Source organism: Ammospiza nelsoni, chromosome 3, assembly GCF_027579445.1.
Source record: "Ammospiza nelsoni isolate bAmmNel1 chromosome 3, bAmmNel1.pri, whole genome shotgun sequence".
In the NCBI taxonomy this organism is placed as follows: Eukaryota; Metazoa; Chordata; class Aves; order Passeriformes; family Passerellidae; genus Ammospiza; species Ammospiza nelsoni.
The window spans coordinates 61,275,959-61,289,851 of NC_080635.1; the positions used below are offsets into that span (position 1 = coordinate 61,275,959).

General features: G+C 36.5%; 1 protein-coding gene across 1 annotated transcript in view; it reads left to right on the forward strand.

Annotated features, from left to right (window-relative positions):
• Positions 1-13,594, forward strand: part of LOC132070684 (vesicular inhibitory amino acid transporter-like) — a 34,081-nt gene extending 20,487 nt beyond the window's left edge. The window contains exon 3 of the mRNA XM_059467669.1: positions 12,443-13,594. Within this exon, the coding sequence (XP_059323652.1) occupies positions 12,443-13,594 (1,152 nt within the window). The remainder of the gene's footprint in view (positions 1-12,442) is intronic.
• Positions 13,595-13,893: the final 299 nt, after the last annotated feature.

Below are 13,893 nucleotides of genomic sequence, written 5' to 3' on the forward strand. Positions count from 1 at the left end.
TTTTCACCTCCAGAAACATGCTTTGATTCAGGCTAGTTCCTCCCCGATAAGCAGAGAACATTTTTCAGTTTTAAAATCATTCTACTTTAATTATTGGAGACTAAATTTGGATAATCCAGAAATTGTGAGTAGTTCTACTGAAGCTTGAAAAAATATGGATTGAGAATAAGAACTGTATGCAATATAGACTCAATATATCTTATTTTTATGAGGAATTTGTTTACTTTGTTTAAAAGAAGTTTTGGCTGTTTTTCTGTTACAAAGTGTGTTATTGCTCTCATTTTACTGTCACTCTAGAAGTTGCACTTAAGTTTATTCTATCTCACTACATTTTGAACCCCTGCTCTTGTCTCATTGTCTGCATGATTTCTGCAACTCCAAATGACATCTCCTCAGCCACCTTCTCTTGAGGGACTTGAAAATTTCCTTCTAAGATTTAATTGGAATCTGGAGTTTAAAATGAGTTCTCCACTCCTGCCCCTGTTGCCTTTACTTTCCTGCTGATTTCTTTCACTTTGGCTGGAAAACCAACTGCAGAGCTCTTCCTTTTATATTTTTTGTTGTTGTCATCTTGGACTAAAAAATAAAATACCTTTACAAAACTGTAGGGTTCCCTCTGCTCTGTGGATGCTCTCTTTACTATCTCCTAAATAGTGAGGAGCTGCCATTCTGCCCCTGAAGGTTTCTTTTCCTAATCAGAAAGCTGCATAATGCATATTTTCCCTCTAACACTCTCCTTATTCCTGTCTTATGTTTAGAATTAGGGTTTTTTTCATATCCAATCATTTTTCCTCACAGCCTCTTGCCCATCATATTCTCTTACCCATTGTCTCTACCTCATAAGGTTTACAGCCTTCTGTTCTAATGATCTGCGCTTTACCTGGCAGCCCTACTTTGCCCTCTTCCTGCTTCCCCTAGTGCAGTCATGTTACCAAATTATCCAGCTTCTTACTCTTCCTTTGCTTTTCCAGGACATGCCACCATCTCATGGGCTTTATAAAGGAATTCACCTGGCTCTAGAGATGACAGAGTGACATCTGTCACACCTCTGATGGAGATTCCCAAACCTAAAACAAGTACCCTACACTGTGGGAACAAGTAGTTACCTGGAGATCCTCATTTCCATCCATCCTTTCTGGAGTTGCCAGATGCCTTCCAACTCAGATATTCTGTGATTCTGTGATTAGCTTAACTTTTTGCTGTGTTTAGGAAGGAAAAGTTAGGAATCCTGTTCCTAGTAAGTGTGCATCAAAGCAAGGCAGATTTGTGTGTCTTCTGCTGCTGTGTGCACTCATTCATTGGACATCAGTTTAAGACAGAAGCTGGGTGAGATTAGCCCAATTCATAGATGCTAAGAAGTAATAATTTCCTTGGGTACCAAAGATCATAAAGAAAGTAGTCGCTTTAGAAACTTCAATTAGAGCCACTGAGTTTTCACCTGAAATTCCTTAAGTACACTTGTGAAAAAAGTCTGATTTTGCTAAAAATTTGCATGTAAGAAATTAGTGTCATTTAGGAGGCAACTAAATGCAGCCTTGAAATTAATTTCTCAAATATGAAATCACTACAGATCTCAGCACCAAAGCATGAACAAAGGAGAGATCCAATAGAGCTGAGAAGTTTTCTCTGTTCTGTCAGAATAATTCAGGTTAAGGAAAAAAACCAAAAGTCTTTTTTTATATACAAACTTTTACAGCAAATGCTTAGCTATCTTTGTTTTAATAATCAAAGGAGTGTTTTTATTTTATCCCATACAGGCAGTTTTGTATGTGAAAGTTAAGAATAAACCTGAGGTCCTCATCAAGTGTCAAAAATAATCAAGGTCCCCAGTTTGTCCCCTCAACTTTTGTTTTTCCTGGGCAACTCCAGACTAAGAAAATAAATGGAAAAAAAAGAGGAAGAAAAGAGGAAAATAAAACAAAACAGACACAGAAAAGGAATATTAGTTATTTTGTAACTCCAGTCCTTTTTTCATGGGTCAGTAGAGGTCAAGGACCTCTATCACAATCTGTGCAACAGAATGAGAAATACCTCTGCACGTAGTGATACTTTAAGTATTCTACATCTAGAGACCTTAAAAAGGTGTTTTCAATGTGTATTTTATATGTCATATGCCTGGTTTCAGAATCCATATTATTCAGAACCATATTATTTTTTTTCTTTTTATTTAAATGAGACTTTACCTATCTTTGCTTTTATGATGATTACTCATAGCATGCCACAAAACCCACTCATACTTCATTTCTGACCTTTATTTTTATTCTTTGTTGTTCATTATGCCTGTTTGGGAATGTTTGTCTAATATACTTGAAATTAGGGGAATTATTCTACTTTGTTAAACACTAGGATTTATGTTACTGTAGGACAGAGACACCTCCTTTATGTGTATTTATTTGCGACCTCAACTTTATCTGTATCTGTGCATGATCAATTATCAGGCAGTAAAATCAGTTGCTTCTTCTTTTATCCTGAAGGTAGAAGACTTCAGGGGTGCCACTGAAGTTTAAGTGAGCTGAAGAGAGGAAAAGCAGTAGAAATTTGTTGTATATACACAGCCTAATTGTAAACCAAGATTTTAATTTCAAGTAATCCAGAGGAATACAGTATGATACTCTATATCATTTTACTGATTCCTGGAGACCATAAACTACTATTTCTGTCTTTCACTAACTATATTCTTCCCAGGCTGTGCTCTAATTTCCAAATTTCCCCTTTATATACTGAACTCTAAAAGTCATTATAGCTTGAGTAAGAATCCGTCTAAATTTGGTGGTTGGGTCTGTGCAGAGGAAAGAACAGGATAATATCAACCAGGGGAGGATTCAGGCAGTTTTTATTCACAACAAATCCTATGCCAGTGTTCAGAAAATATAGCTCAGCTTCTAGTAGATGTAACCTGGCTTCCTTTTCAACTCTCAGAGGTGAATAATGTTTTTTCCCAATGTAAAATTCTTTGTAGTTTGGAGTTGTTTTCTTCCATTTCCTCTTCAGCATTGCTGAACTGAGGTTTGTCCCATCCAGGCAGCATTCAAGAAAACTCCTAATGAGCCAAATGCTTTCTCACAGCCTGAGTTTGAACTTTCTATGCACTTTAATTCTTCCTTTTGTTATGTCAGTGAACGCTCAAATATAGTTATTTGACTCCCCACTGCTTTGCTTTGCTTGTAGTCTCCCAAAGCCCCCCTCTGCTTCCCCTCAAGCTCTTTTGACCATACATTTGTGGAACTCACTTGCACATTGCTGTGCTGGATGTTTGGACCACTTGCCTGCCTTCAGGCGAAATCCTGGTCTATAATGAGAGAAATAAGTAAGCAGCCAGGGAGCCTGTGTTGCTCACCACAACTGACTTTCAGAATAATGTTTGTTTTAGTTTTAACTGCCTTACTTTTTTCATCTCTTTTTCCTCTTTGATACATAACACATAATAAGAACCCTCATTCTTTTTATGAAAGCCTTCTTTCTCCTTTGGGACCAAGCAAAAGAATGTTTTCTTAAAAGGTAATTTGCTTGAGAAAGAATTTTCTTTGTGTGATTCAGTTCATTCTTGCTGAGAGCTCTGGATTTATGCAAACTAACATTTTCCATCAAACCATGAGGAATTAAGCATCAAGCATGCTTCAGTTTCGAGACAAATATTTAAACCAAGCAAAGCCTATGGGAGAAGCTGTCACATTTAATAGCAGCAATTTTTTCCCCCTTATTTTCTCAGACATTTTCTTTCCTCTGTCCACATATCTTTAAGAGATTCTTAAGACTAATATGTCCACTAAAATGAGAAAAAAAATCAATGGCTTCTGCCAAATGGACACATGCATTTTGCTGTGCAGACCATGCAGCTTCTTTACCTGCTTACCTTATCACAGCATCTCATGAGCAGCCTATATCTGCCTTAACATCTACTTATGGTACATGAAGGATTGACAGGTAAGCACTTCTAAAGTTTCTGTCAGAATATAAGGCAATTGAAGGCATTAATCACAGAATAAACACCTTAGTCGCTGTCCTCTCTGCAGCTGAAACAGCCTGGCACTGGCAGAGGGAAAGAATAAGAAAAATCAGGAAAAACAAGATTTCTGAGGTCTAATTCAACCATCCCTGAAGTTAAAGGAAGATTTTTAACTGACATTAGAGGAGATGGATCTGCTGCTAAGGTCAGACAGGCCATAGACAATATTTGAAGTTTTCCACAGAACAGCTCATAGTATTTTTGAATTCAAACTCAGCTGAGCTGTGAACAAACTCTGAACCAAGAGGGAAAGTAGATGAATTCTTTTCCTGACATGTGTAGAGCAGTGCCAGGAGTTTGGGTAGCCAGTCAGGGAAATGGAAATTCTTACTGCAGAAAAGAAATAGGATATAACTGATATTGTAAATACATGATGATCTATGCAGCCAGAATTTAAAAATAATTACATAAAGCATGTTTACCTAAAAAGAACAGGCAAAAGAAATGAGGGCGGCACTCTATGTTAGAGAGATGATTATCTTTATTAGAGCTATTGTCTGGAAAGAAAAATTGTAACTGTTCTTGGTGACTTCAGTTTTAAAGACCTATTGTAGACATTGTATGCAGTACATCATTGAAGTTTCTAAGAATTATAGATGATAATTATCTAACACAAAAGGTATTGAACATAGCATAAGGTAATTCTCTTTTGGGCCTCATTAAATTGGATAAAGAGGAACAAATTGGAGGATCTAATTATATTAATTATCGGAAAACAGAGGGCAGTAATATATATACTTGGTACTTCAAAAGTGAATTTTTCAAACCCGGAGAAAATTATAAGAGATAATTGATTAGGAAGAATAAATACAGACAGCTCATTGGGAAAGAAACTTTGAAATTGTTTAACAAGAATTTATGAGATGTCCAGAAGCCACATCTCATAATTAAGAAGTAGTATACCAATGTGTTAATATTTCTCCTATGTCAGGAGTGAAGTGGATATATCAATTAATTTTTTTAAAATATATGTATCACAAAAGTAAGAAATAAAAGGTGAGAGTAATAATTATATGTTATGAACAGTAACAATGAGAGGAAATAATGCATCTCCCAGTAATTAGGAGAGTAAGAAAGTAATTTTTAGGAATTAGGAAAAAAAGAGCCTAGGTTTAGTCTAAAAATTTGAAACAGAGATACTAATCATGGCAAAAAATTAGGTATAAATGGAAGTGTGTGTCTATCTATGTGACTATGTATGCTTGTCTGAAAGTGGCAGCCATTACAGCAGAACAAAGTGAAAAGGGAAGGTATGTGTTAACTGCTAGGGAGCAGCATAAAAGTGACTCCATTTAAAAGGAGAGATAGAAAAACTCACCTATAGATAAGTGTTGAGGGAACCGAGTAGAACATAGTATTTATAAAACATGCATATAAGATAAACAACACTTCTGTTAAAAGTCAGGAAATTTGACTTATATTTATGAGGGATAGGACAAAATGAGGCAAAATATCTAAAACTGCATTCGTTCTAGAAAAGTCAGTATGTCATCACTATCCAAGATGAACAGCAGAGACACAATGAGCACCGGACTGATGGCATCCTTTGTCCCCTTGGTGCACACAAATGATCCTGGCCAAGTCAGCGAGACACAGACACCAGAATATGTGGATGTAAGAATGGGGAAAATTAACGTAGAGATTTTCTACTGTAAGATCCCCTTCATCTTCTCTGAGATTTCTCACTGAATTTTCTGACACTGATTTCCTACATTAGTAGAAGGAGGTTCTAAGGATCTTCCTAATTCTGAAAAGTAGGTGCAGCTGTTCATAAGCAGTTCCTGGAGAGAACCAGGAGGACATGCTCAAACACAGAGAAGAGTGTGGTGTTTTGTAATTTTTCAGGATAGGCTTTATGCTATTTTGCATAAGACATGGAAAAGTTAAGTTTCAGAGTTCCTACAGTGTATGCCCACTTCATTCTCAGCATAGATATTTCTAAAAGGAAATTCATCTCATCTCTGCTAATTACCTATCTTAAGGTGGGTGTGAATTTTAAATTGATGTGCCTAATTTTTCCAAGCTTAGACTTGGACAATTACCACATTTTAAATGGATGTTAAAAAGTAGCTCAATAGAATTTTGAAGGCAGAATGCCCAGCAAGTTTTCACTTGGGAGACATAACAAAAGACACATCTGACCAGGTAATTTTCTTATTCAATGCTTGCTACTACACGTAGAATTTTCAAAAGATTGTGGATATCATCCCAATATTTTTAAAACCATAGAAATTCTGACTAGTGAAACCTGGCAACAATGCTGAGAAAAAGAATGTAATTGTTACTACATGTTTTAATTGATGGAGAATACAAAGCTAGAAATATAATTAGTGTCAATCATTATGTTTCTGGAGAAAGAGTTCTTACGGTCCTTATTAAACACACTTCAAATAATTCTTTTATGACATTGTAATTTAGGCAGTGAAAGATAAATAATATATTTACACTTTTAAAAGGAATTTTGACACATTAATACGCAACGTGCTGATTTAAAAATTAGTGCAACCCCAGAGTACATCTTAAATGGATTAACAACTGCCTAAGTGACAGGTTCCCAAAAAGTAGCTGTCAATATGTATGCATTGGCAAAGGAATGAGTTTCTAGTAGTGTTTAGGAGGTAACCTGGAGTTACCTGGTCCAGTATTGTTCAATGTAGTCAACAGGGGTTTGGAAGAAAATACAAAAATACAAAATACACTGGTGATCACAGTGATGACTGAGAAAGGAAGAAGACCACGGAGGTTAACAAGCAATTAGCTGTCTTTTCATGGCACGACAGTAAGGGATTTGCAATATTTTTAAATTTATTACTGATTTGCAATATTTTTTTATTTATTACTAATAAAGTTCCTTCTCTGTATAATTATGACAGCCACCAAGGCTTGCATCTGTTTGGGAAAATTATTTATTTCAAATAGCAACAAATGTTAAATAACATAATTAAATATTTTGTGGAATTGTACTGAGAAGCAGGGATCTTGACTTTATTTTCCTGCTCTTCCAGGAAGATTCAGGTAGGACACTTTCTGGTATAGTTTATATGTCTAACCCATGTTCCTGCAAGGAATCAAATGCCTAGTTGGGGAAAATATTCAGACTCAAATGAACCATTCCAGTGGAGTAACTACAGATGGTGAGAAAGACAATCAGAGCTAATTTGGCCGTCTGGCATATCAGCATGTATTCTGCATATAAGAGAATTGTCCTAACAGAAAAATTTTCAGTTAAATTCTTCTTCATTTCTTAATTTTTTTTTCCATATGATTAAGTCTTAAAGTGAAATAATTTTCTCTATCCTTTTTTTTTAGCATTGCTTTTCACCCCATTTAATTTCATTGTCTTTTGGCATGCCTCAACTCTGATGGTGATTTGATCTTTTTACTTTTTAATTATCTTTCAATTTGCTTTGTTTTTTCAAATTTTCCTATTTCAGGTTAAAACAACCTATGAAACCGAATATTTTACTTGGATCTAAAAGCATTAAAAAAGGAATATTAAGGAATTTTGATATTTTTCTCTGGGTGCCTGTCCATGCTCACTTTTCATTTTTTTTAAACATATTTTATTCCTTGGAGAGGTGCTTGCCCTGAGGTAAAGAAGTACAACATAATATCATATCATACCACATCATATCATATTGCTATAATAATAGCAGAGAGACCATTTATTGCATTCAGAACTGGTACAGATGTCAGGTGTTTTTAAATGAGCAGCCAGCCTTGCTGGTGTGGGAAACACACATTTGTAGTTCAAACTTTGTAGTCAAACCATCAGCAAAGTGTTTTCATGTGCAGTTGTAATTTGGAATTCCTGTTTTCCTTGTTTTTTTGCAAAACCAGTTGTAAGTGGGTTGGTGATTCCTGGTGACACCTGTCATGCCTGGATGCTTCTGCTTGGGGGTATTCTGACAAGGCAGTGAGCTGCTAGCTGATTCTGCTCTTTTCTTTCATGTCCTTTCTTCTCTTCTCCTTGCTGTTTCTTCAAAGGCTGGTCACCAGCTGAGCCCTCAGTCCTTTCTCCCGCATTGGCCCGGCTGCCGACAGCTAAATCTTTTCTGGGTGTTTGACAAGCACCTCCACCCAGACACAGTGATTGACAAAGAACAGTGCACTTCCATCCTCAGTCTAGGGTGAAAATACCCAAGTCTTGCAAACTTGTCTTAGGACACAAAGGAAGATGCAGCCTCTTGGGCAAGTTTGGGCTTCTTTCCCACCCAGGGTGAACGGAGTGATGGTAAATAACACAACCACTCAAGATGCTCCACTGCAGAGGATTGTTTCAAAAATTCCATCTCCTCTGTCCCCATATGTGTGAGTGCTTTTCTCCTGTAATATTCTATTCCATAAACAGATCACCTTAAAAGAGCATATTTAGAGCTAACACTTTTGACTTTCCTCTAAAACCGTTGGAAATAAAACCACTCAGACTAGAAACTCAGACAGAATGCTGAAATTAAGAGTTATGAGACAATTTAGAGAACAGTTACTTTTGCTGCTCATTTTTAACTGATGCCTCACAGCTAAGGCTGTATGTGCTATAATTTGGATATGAGAACGCAGGATCAGAAAATTCAATAAATGCAAGTGCTGGGGTCAGGCTGAACAACATGTACAGTGATGACAAGTGCTGCAAGAATTACCAGAGTCCCTTTTCCACTAGCAAGGAATCAGTGAAATATTGCCATGTTCTATCTGCATTCTCTGTGCTCTCATTTCTTGTGAAAGGGGCACAAAAGGCACCTTCATCAACATCCATGAAAGGATTTCTTTATGGAGGAGGAATTTTCCATGTAAAAGTCACTTTTAGCAATGCTCTAAATTTGCTGAACAGCTGCAAACCAAAGGATACAGACTGATGCCTGTACCTGTTATATTACATTGACAGTAAAATAATTTATTAAGATATTTTTTTTAGCTAAACTATTTAAACTTGATAATGTTCAGGCAATTGTCTTAACAAAAAGTATTGCTTTGAAAGGTAAGAACAAGACAGCAGATACAAAATGAGTTTTGAAGTCTAGAAAACTAATATTTTTTCTTTGAGTTCTTGTGACCATTTTCTTGTGACCATTAACAACATTTTTCGTTATTTTGTAGAATTTTTTTATTACTATTTTTTATTTTAAATAGAAAAAAATGTTCCTGGAAAGGTAGAAGAAGCACTGTCCTTTTACTACAGACATAGTTAGTGTATTGGCATAGTCAGTGTTCTGTCATTTCTCTTCACCAACCATTCTCTATAACCAAAAAGCTGCAAAACCACTAATATCCACAATATTTGTTTTCATTAGTAATTGAGAGCTGAGGTTTACAAACTCTGGGAAAAAAGATGTTAAAGACATCAGCTGAAAGAAAAATTGAGCGTTTCTGTAGAAACGTTCAATTTAGAATTTCTAAACTCTAAACTTTGGGATAGACATAATTACATATGTTTCATAATTTTAGGAAAAAAAAATAGACAAAAATGGGTTTGTTCAATAAGGTCTGAAATCACAAAGTGAAGACAAAAATCAACCCAAAACCCCCCACCTCTATCAGCCTGTGGTGTGTGTTAGGTACTGAATTAAATTATTAGTATAAACAACAGCAAGGAGATGTTAGAGGTCAGAATTATGTTATGCTCTGATTAAATTAACAATTAAGCATGGAAAAGCAGGCACCTGTGGGGAGGGCTGTAACTGGCTGTGATAACATCTCTCAAAGTCTCTGCTTTGGTTGAGGCTGGGGCTGGTTGTCCTTAACAGACGGAATTCAGCAGGGGAGAAGCCATTGTGGGTAAGGCCTGTGCTGACACTTACCTGCAGCTTAATTATACAGTGACCCTCAGGGTCAACAGATACTGTTTGAAATGCCAGTTGCAGATTAGACAGCAAAATAATAACACTCTGAGTATGGAACAAATGGGATAAGCTTGGTAGAAACTGCGCTGAATGAGAAAACGTCATTGTTCTTATGTCAATATGGAAGACGACTCTCTGGCTTCATCTTCTTGATTTTTTTCATAGACTTGGTTTATTTATGACGCTTTTAAACTCAATCTGTTATGCTAATGTTCTCCAAGGATTGTTTTCATAGGACAGAAACCAAAATAATTTCTTTAGGCAGCTATCTAACTTTCCAGTCAGTGAAAGCTGTGATTAAAAATGGCATCATATCAAAAGCTACTCTTACATATGTGCTACCTGCAGCCTGGATGCAGCCAGATATTTAATCTTTTTGAGAAAATAGACACATAACTTTGAACAGTTATGTGAAGTTCCTGTACAAAACAAATGCTAATTACACTGCAAGGTAATTGGGTGATGAGACCTGTATTAGAATGGAGACATTGAGTGGAGAGATTTGGGTGACTAAGTACCACAAGCTGTGTAGTTGAACGTGCCAGCTCCTAAATGAAACAGCATCTGTGACTTATAAAAAATCAATGCTGTAAATGAAGTAATGGAAAACAACCAAAAATGTATCTGGTAAATGACTTTATTAATATTTCAATAATAATAACTGAGGTACTTCTGTTTCAACACATAAAGGCATAGACCTTTCTATCTGAAATATATTAGTGCATGTATTTAATTCTTCCACTCTAATTCCATTGAAAGATGAATATACCTGCTTCTAGAGTGAAGCCTGGTGAATTAGGCAATGCTGCTCTTTCATATAATCGGTACTCTGTTTTTCTCATTGGCTTAGAGAAAAAACACTGCTCTAATTTAAAGACTTCTTTCTTTCATGATTGATGCTCACCCCACAATCTGTCCAAAAAAGAACGGCAATTTTGTGGCTAGAAAAGGAGAAGAATACTTTTTATATGCTAATGATTATTTAGTGCTTTAAAAAAGACAGGCATCTTCAGAGCCCTCCTTATGGACCAGGCTTGGGAGTACTTGAATCACTTAGAAGTGGGATGCAAGGTATGAGTCCTACAAAGCTGGACAGGCACCTGCCTTCTTGGTGAGCTCCATCAGAGATGGATTCCTAGACTGTCTTCACAGAAATTGTCTGATAGGCATAAAACCTGAGGGAGTTGATGGAAAACACGAAAGGCAGAAGCATGTCTGAAACTCTGGTTCCCCACATGCCCTTGTGATCATGATTGCAGATGGTGAAGCCTAAGATTAAGATTTATACCATTAGGCTCACCTCTTCTGCTTTGGCTCCTAAGGGTCAACAGCACTACCCACTCAGGAAGGGAGAGAAAAATGGGTCACCCCTTCTGTGGGAAGAGGTTTCTGTTGGGGATTCATAGGTTTTCCAGAGCAGATTGGGTTGCTCAGGTTTGGTTAGAAATAAATCTAAGTGTGTGATCCAAATCAACCCCTTTTGTAAGGCCAGAATAAAAGATATGAATAAACTTACTCAGATTTTGTCATGGGTGCGTTAAGAAATTTGAAGTAAAAAATTCTGCAGAAATACTTGGATTTCTACATAACTGTGTTTTGTTCCCTCCTTACTTTTCTTCAGTGGTCATGAATAAAAATGCCTGACCAGTCTGACTAATGTGCAATTCCTAATTTCAGGTTTGTAACACCAAAAGAGAAATGTAACAAAAGCATCTTTCTTAAATTGGATGTTTTTATTAAGAACTACTCTTCAAGGGTTTTTTTTATTTTATGCTGATGGAAATGAAACCACGTAGAAGTGTAATTTGTCCCTTAATACAAAGAAAGGAAAAAGACAAAGTGTCCATAATGTTCTGTGAAAGTAAAATTCCTTCTTTATTTTAACTGATAAAACAAGCAAAAGTATATTATTTTCAAAAATTGCTTAGTAAAAAAATGTTTTGCATGTATTTTAAACACCTAAATAAGTTTGTGCAGTCTAGAATCTCAGCAGTTAGAAAAATCACTTTATCAGAGGACTTAGCAAGAGCAAAGGCCGTGTGAGGCAGCCAGAAGCTGCGGAGGAAGCACAAGCATAGCCTGATACACTCTAATGCCATCTTCCCTCCAGAGGTCTGTTAAAAATTTTTAGACTGAAGGGAATTGTCATTACTGAATCTATCTACACTGCTATTTTTAATTGGAGTGAAACTTGTACAGATGATGCTACAGATGCTTAATTTTACTGATACTGAACCTGTTTCATTAATATGCATGTTGACTGAATAACTAACTACGAACCTTCTAAACTGTGCTTCTAATCACATCAGCATTAAATATTAACTAGAAAGCTGACTCTGTCATTCAGTCACATTCTCATTTTCCCAGCTTATCATTGCATGTGTGTTGATAGAAGTAGTTACTTTTGCTGGTAATTTCATTTATCATAAATAAACACATTTCTCATGGTTGTTACTTAGCAGAATGGAGCAGTACTTGCACCATGCAGGTGGGTGAAAGCAGTATTCAGGGGAGGACGGGTTTGGGGGTGCAACTACTCATAAACGTTTGCCCAAGGGATTTTGTGCCATCTTTTCTCTCTCTTCTTCCTCTTCAGGGAATATTTGTCCTAGGATTGCCGTATGCTCTCCTCCACAGTGGATACAGTGGTCTACTTCTTATTGTCTTGGCTGCAGCATTATGCTGTTACACAGGCAAGATTCTAATTGCTTGCTTGTATGAAGAAAATGAAGATGGGCGACTGATAAGAGTGAGAGACACATACGAAGATATTGCAAATGCCTGCTGCAAAAAGCTGTCTCCCAGTCTAGGTGGCGTAGTTGTCAATGTGACCCAGGTGGTGGAACTGATCATGACGTGTATTTTGTATCTGGTTGCTAGTGGGAACTTGCTGTCGCACAGTTTCCCCTATGTACCTGTGACTGAGAAAACTTGGTCTGTAATTGCATTTGTTACTCTGTTGCCTTGTATATTTATCAGAACTCTCAAAATTGTTTCCAAACTCAGCCAGCTTTGCTCTTTGGTTCATTTTGTTATCATCTTTGTAGTGATAACTTACTGTCTCACACAAATGCATCAATGGTCCTGGGCAAAATTCAGACTGTCCCTTGAATTTGAGGACTTCTTGGTCTCTGTAGGGGTGATCATTTTCAGTTACACTTCGCAAATATTTCTTCCCACACTTGAAGGAAATATGAAAAACCCCGGGGAATTTAGGTGTATGCTAAATTGGACCCATTTTTTTGCCTGTATCTTAAAAACAACCTTTGCACTTACTGCTTTCTTGACCTGGGGTGAAAAGACAAAGGAAGTTATTACTGACAACCTACCATCATTTCTTGAAACCTTAGTGAATTTATGTCTCTTAACCAAAGCTCTTCTTTCTTACCCTTTGCCCTTTTTTGCAGCCACAGAAATTGTGTATTCTTGTGTTTCTAAAGACAACCATTCCAATTACAGGTTTCCACTACTTGCTCTGACTGTAAGAGGCTCATTTCTCTTGTTAACTCTGTTGATGGCCATGTTCACACCACATTTTGCCCTGTTGATGGGTTTGTCAGGCAGTGTAACAGGGGCTGCTATGACTTTTCTGCTTCCTTCTCTCTTCCATTTAAAACTTAAATGGAAAAAACTATCCTTCTTAGAGAAATGTGCAGATATCTCTGTTTTTATTTTGGGCTTACTTTGTAGTCTTGCAGGCATAGTTTGCTCAATAAAAGGGCTACTTGAAGTATTTGGAGGAGTGTAAAGATTTCCTGAAAGACAAATAAGGAGTAAATCTTATAAATGTTCTTACCTTGTTAGTCAATATATATGAGATTTTGTCACTAGGTAGAATTAAGCATATGCTTAAATGTTTGCAGATTCAAGCCTTTAACTGGAAAATTATATATCCCTAAGCAAACTGGAAAATAACATTCATAGCCAAAAAATACTAAATTAGACCTCTTTAAAACATCAAAAAGAAAGGTGGTGAAGATGGTTTAACATGAAAATAATTGTAAGTAATCTTATGTAATTTTAGTCATACCTGGCATACACATCCTG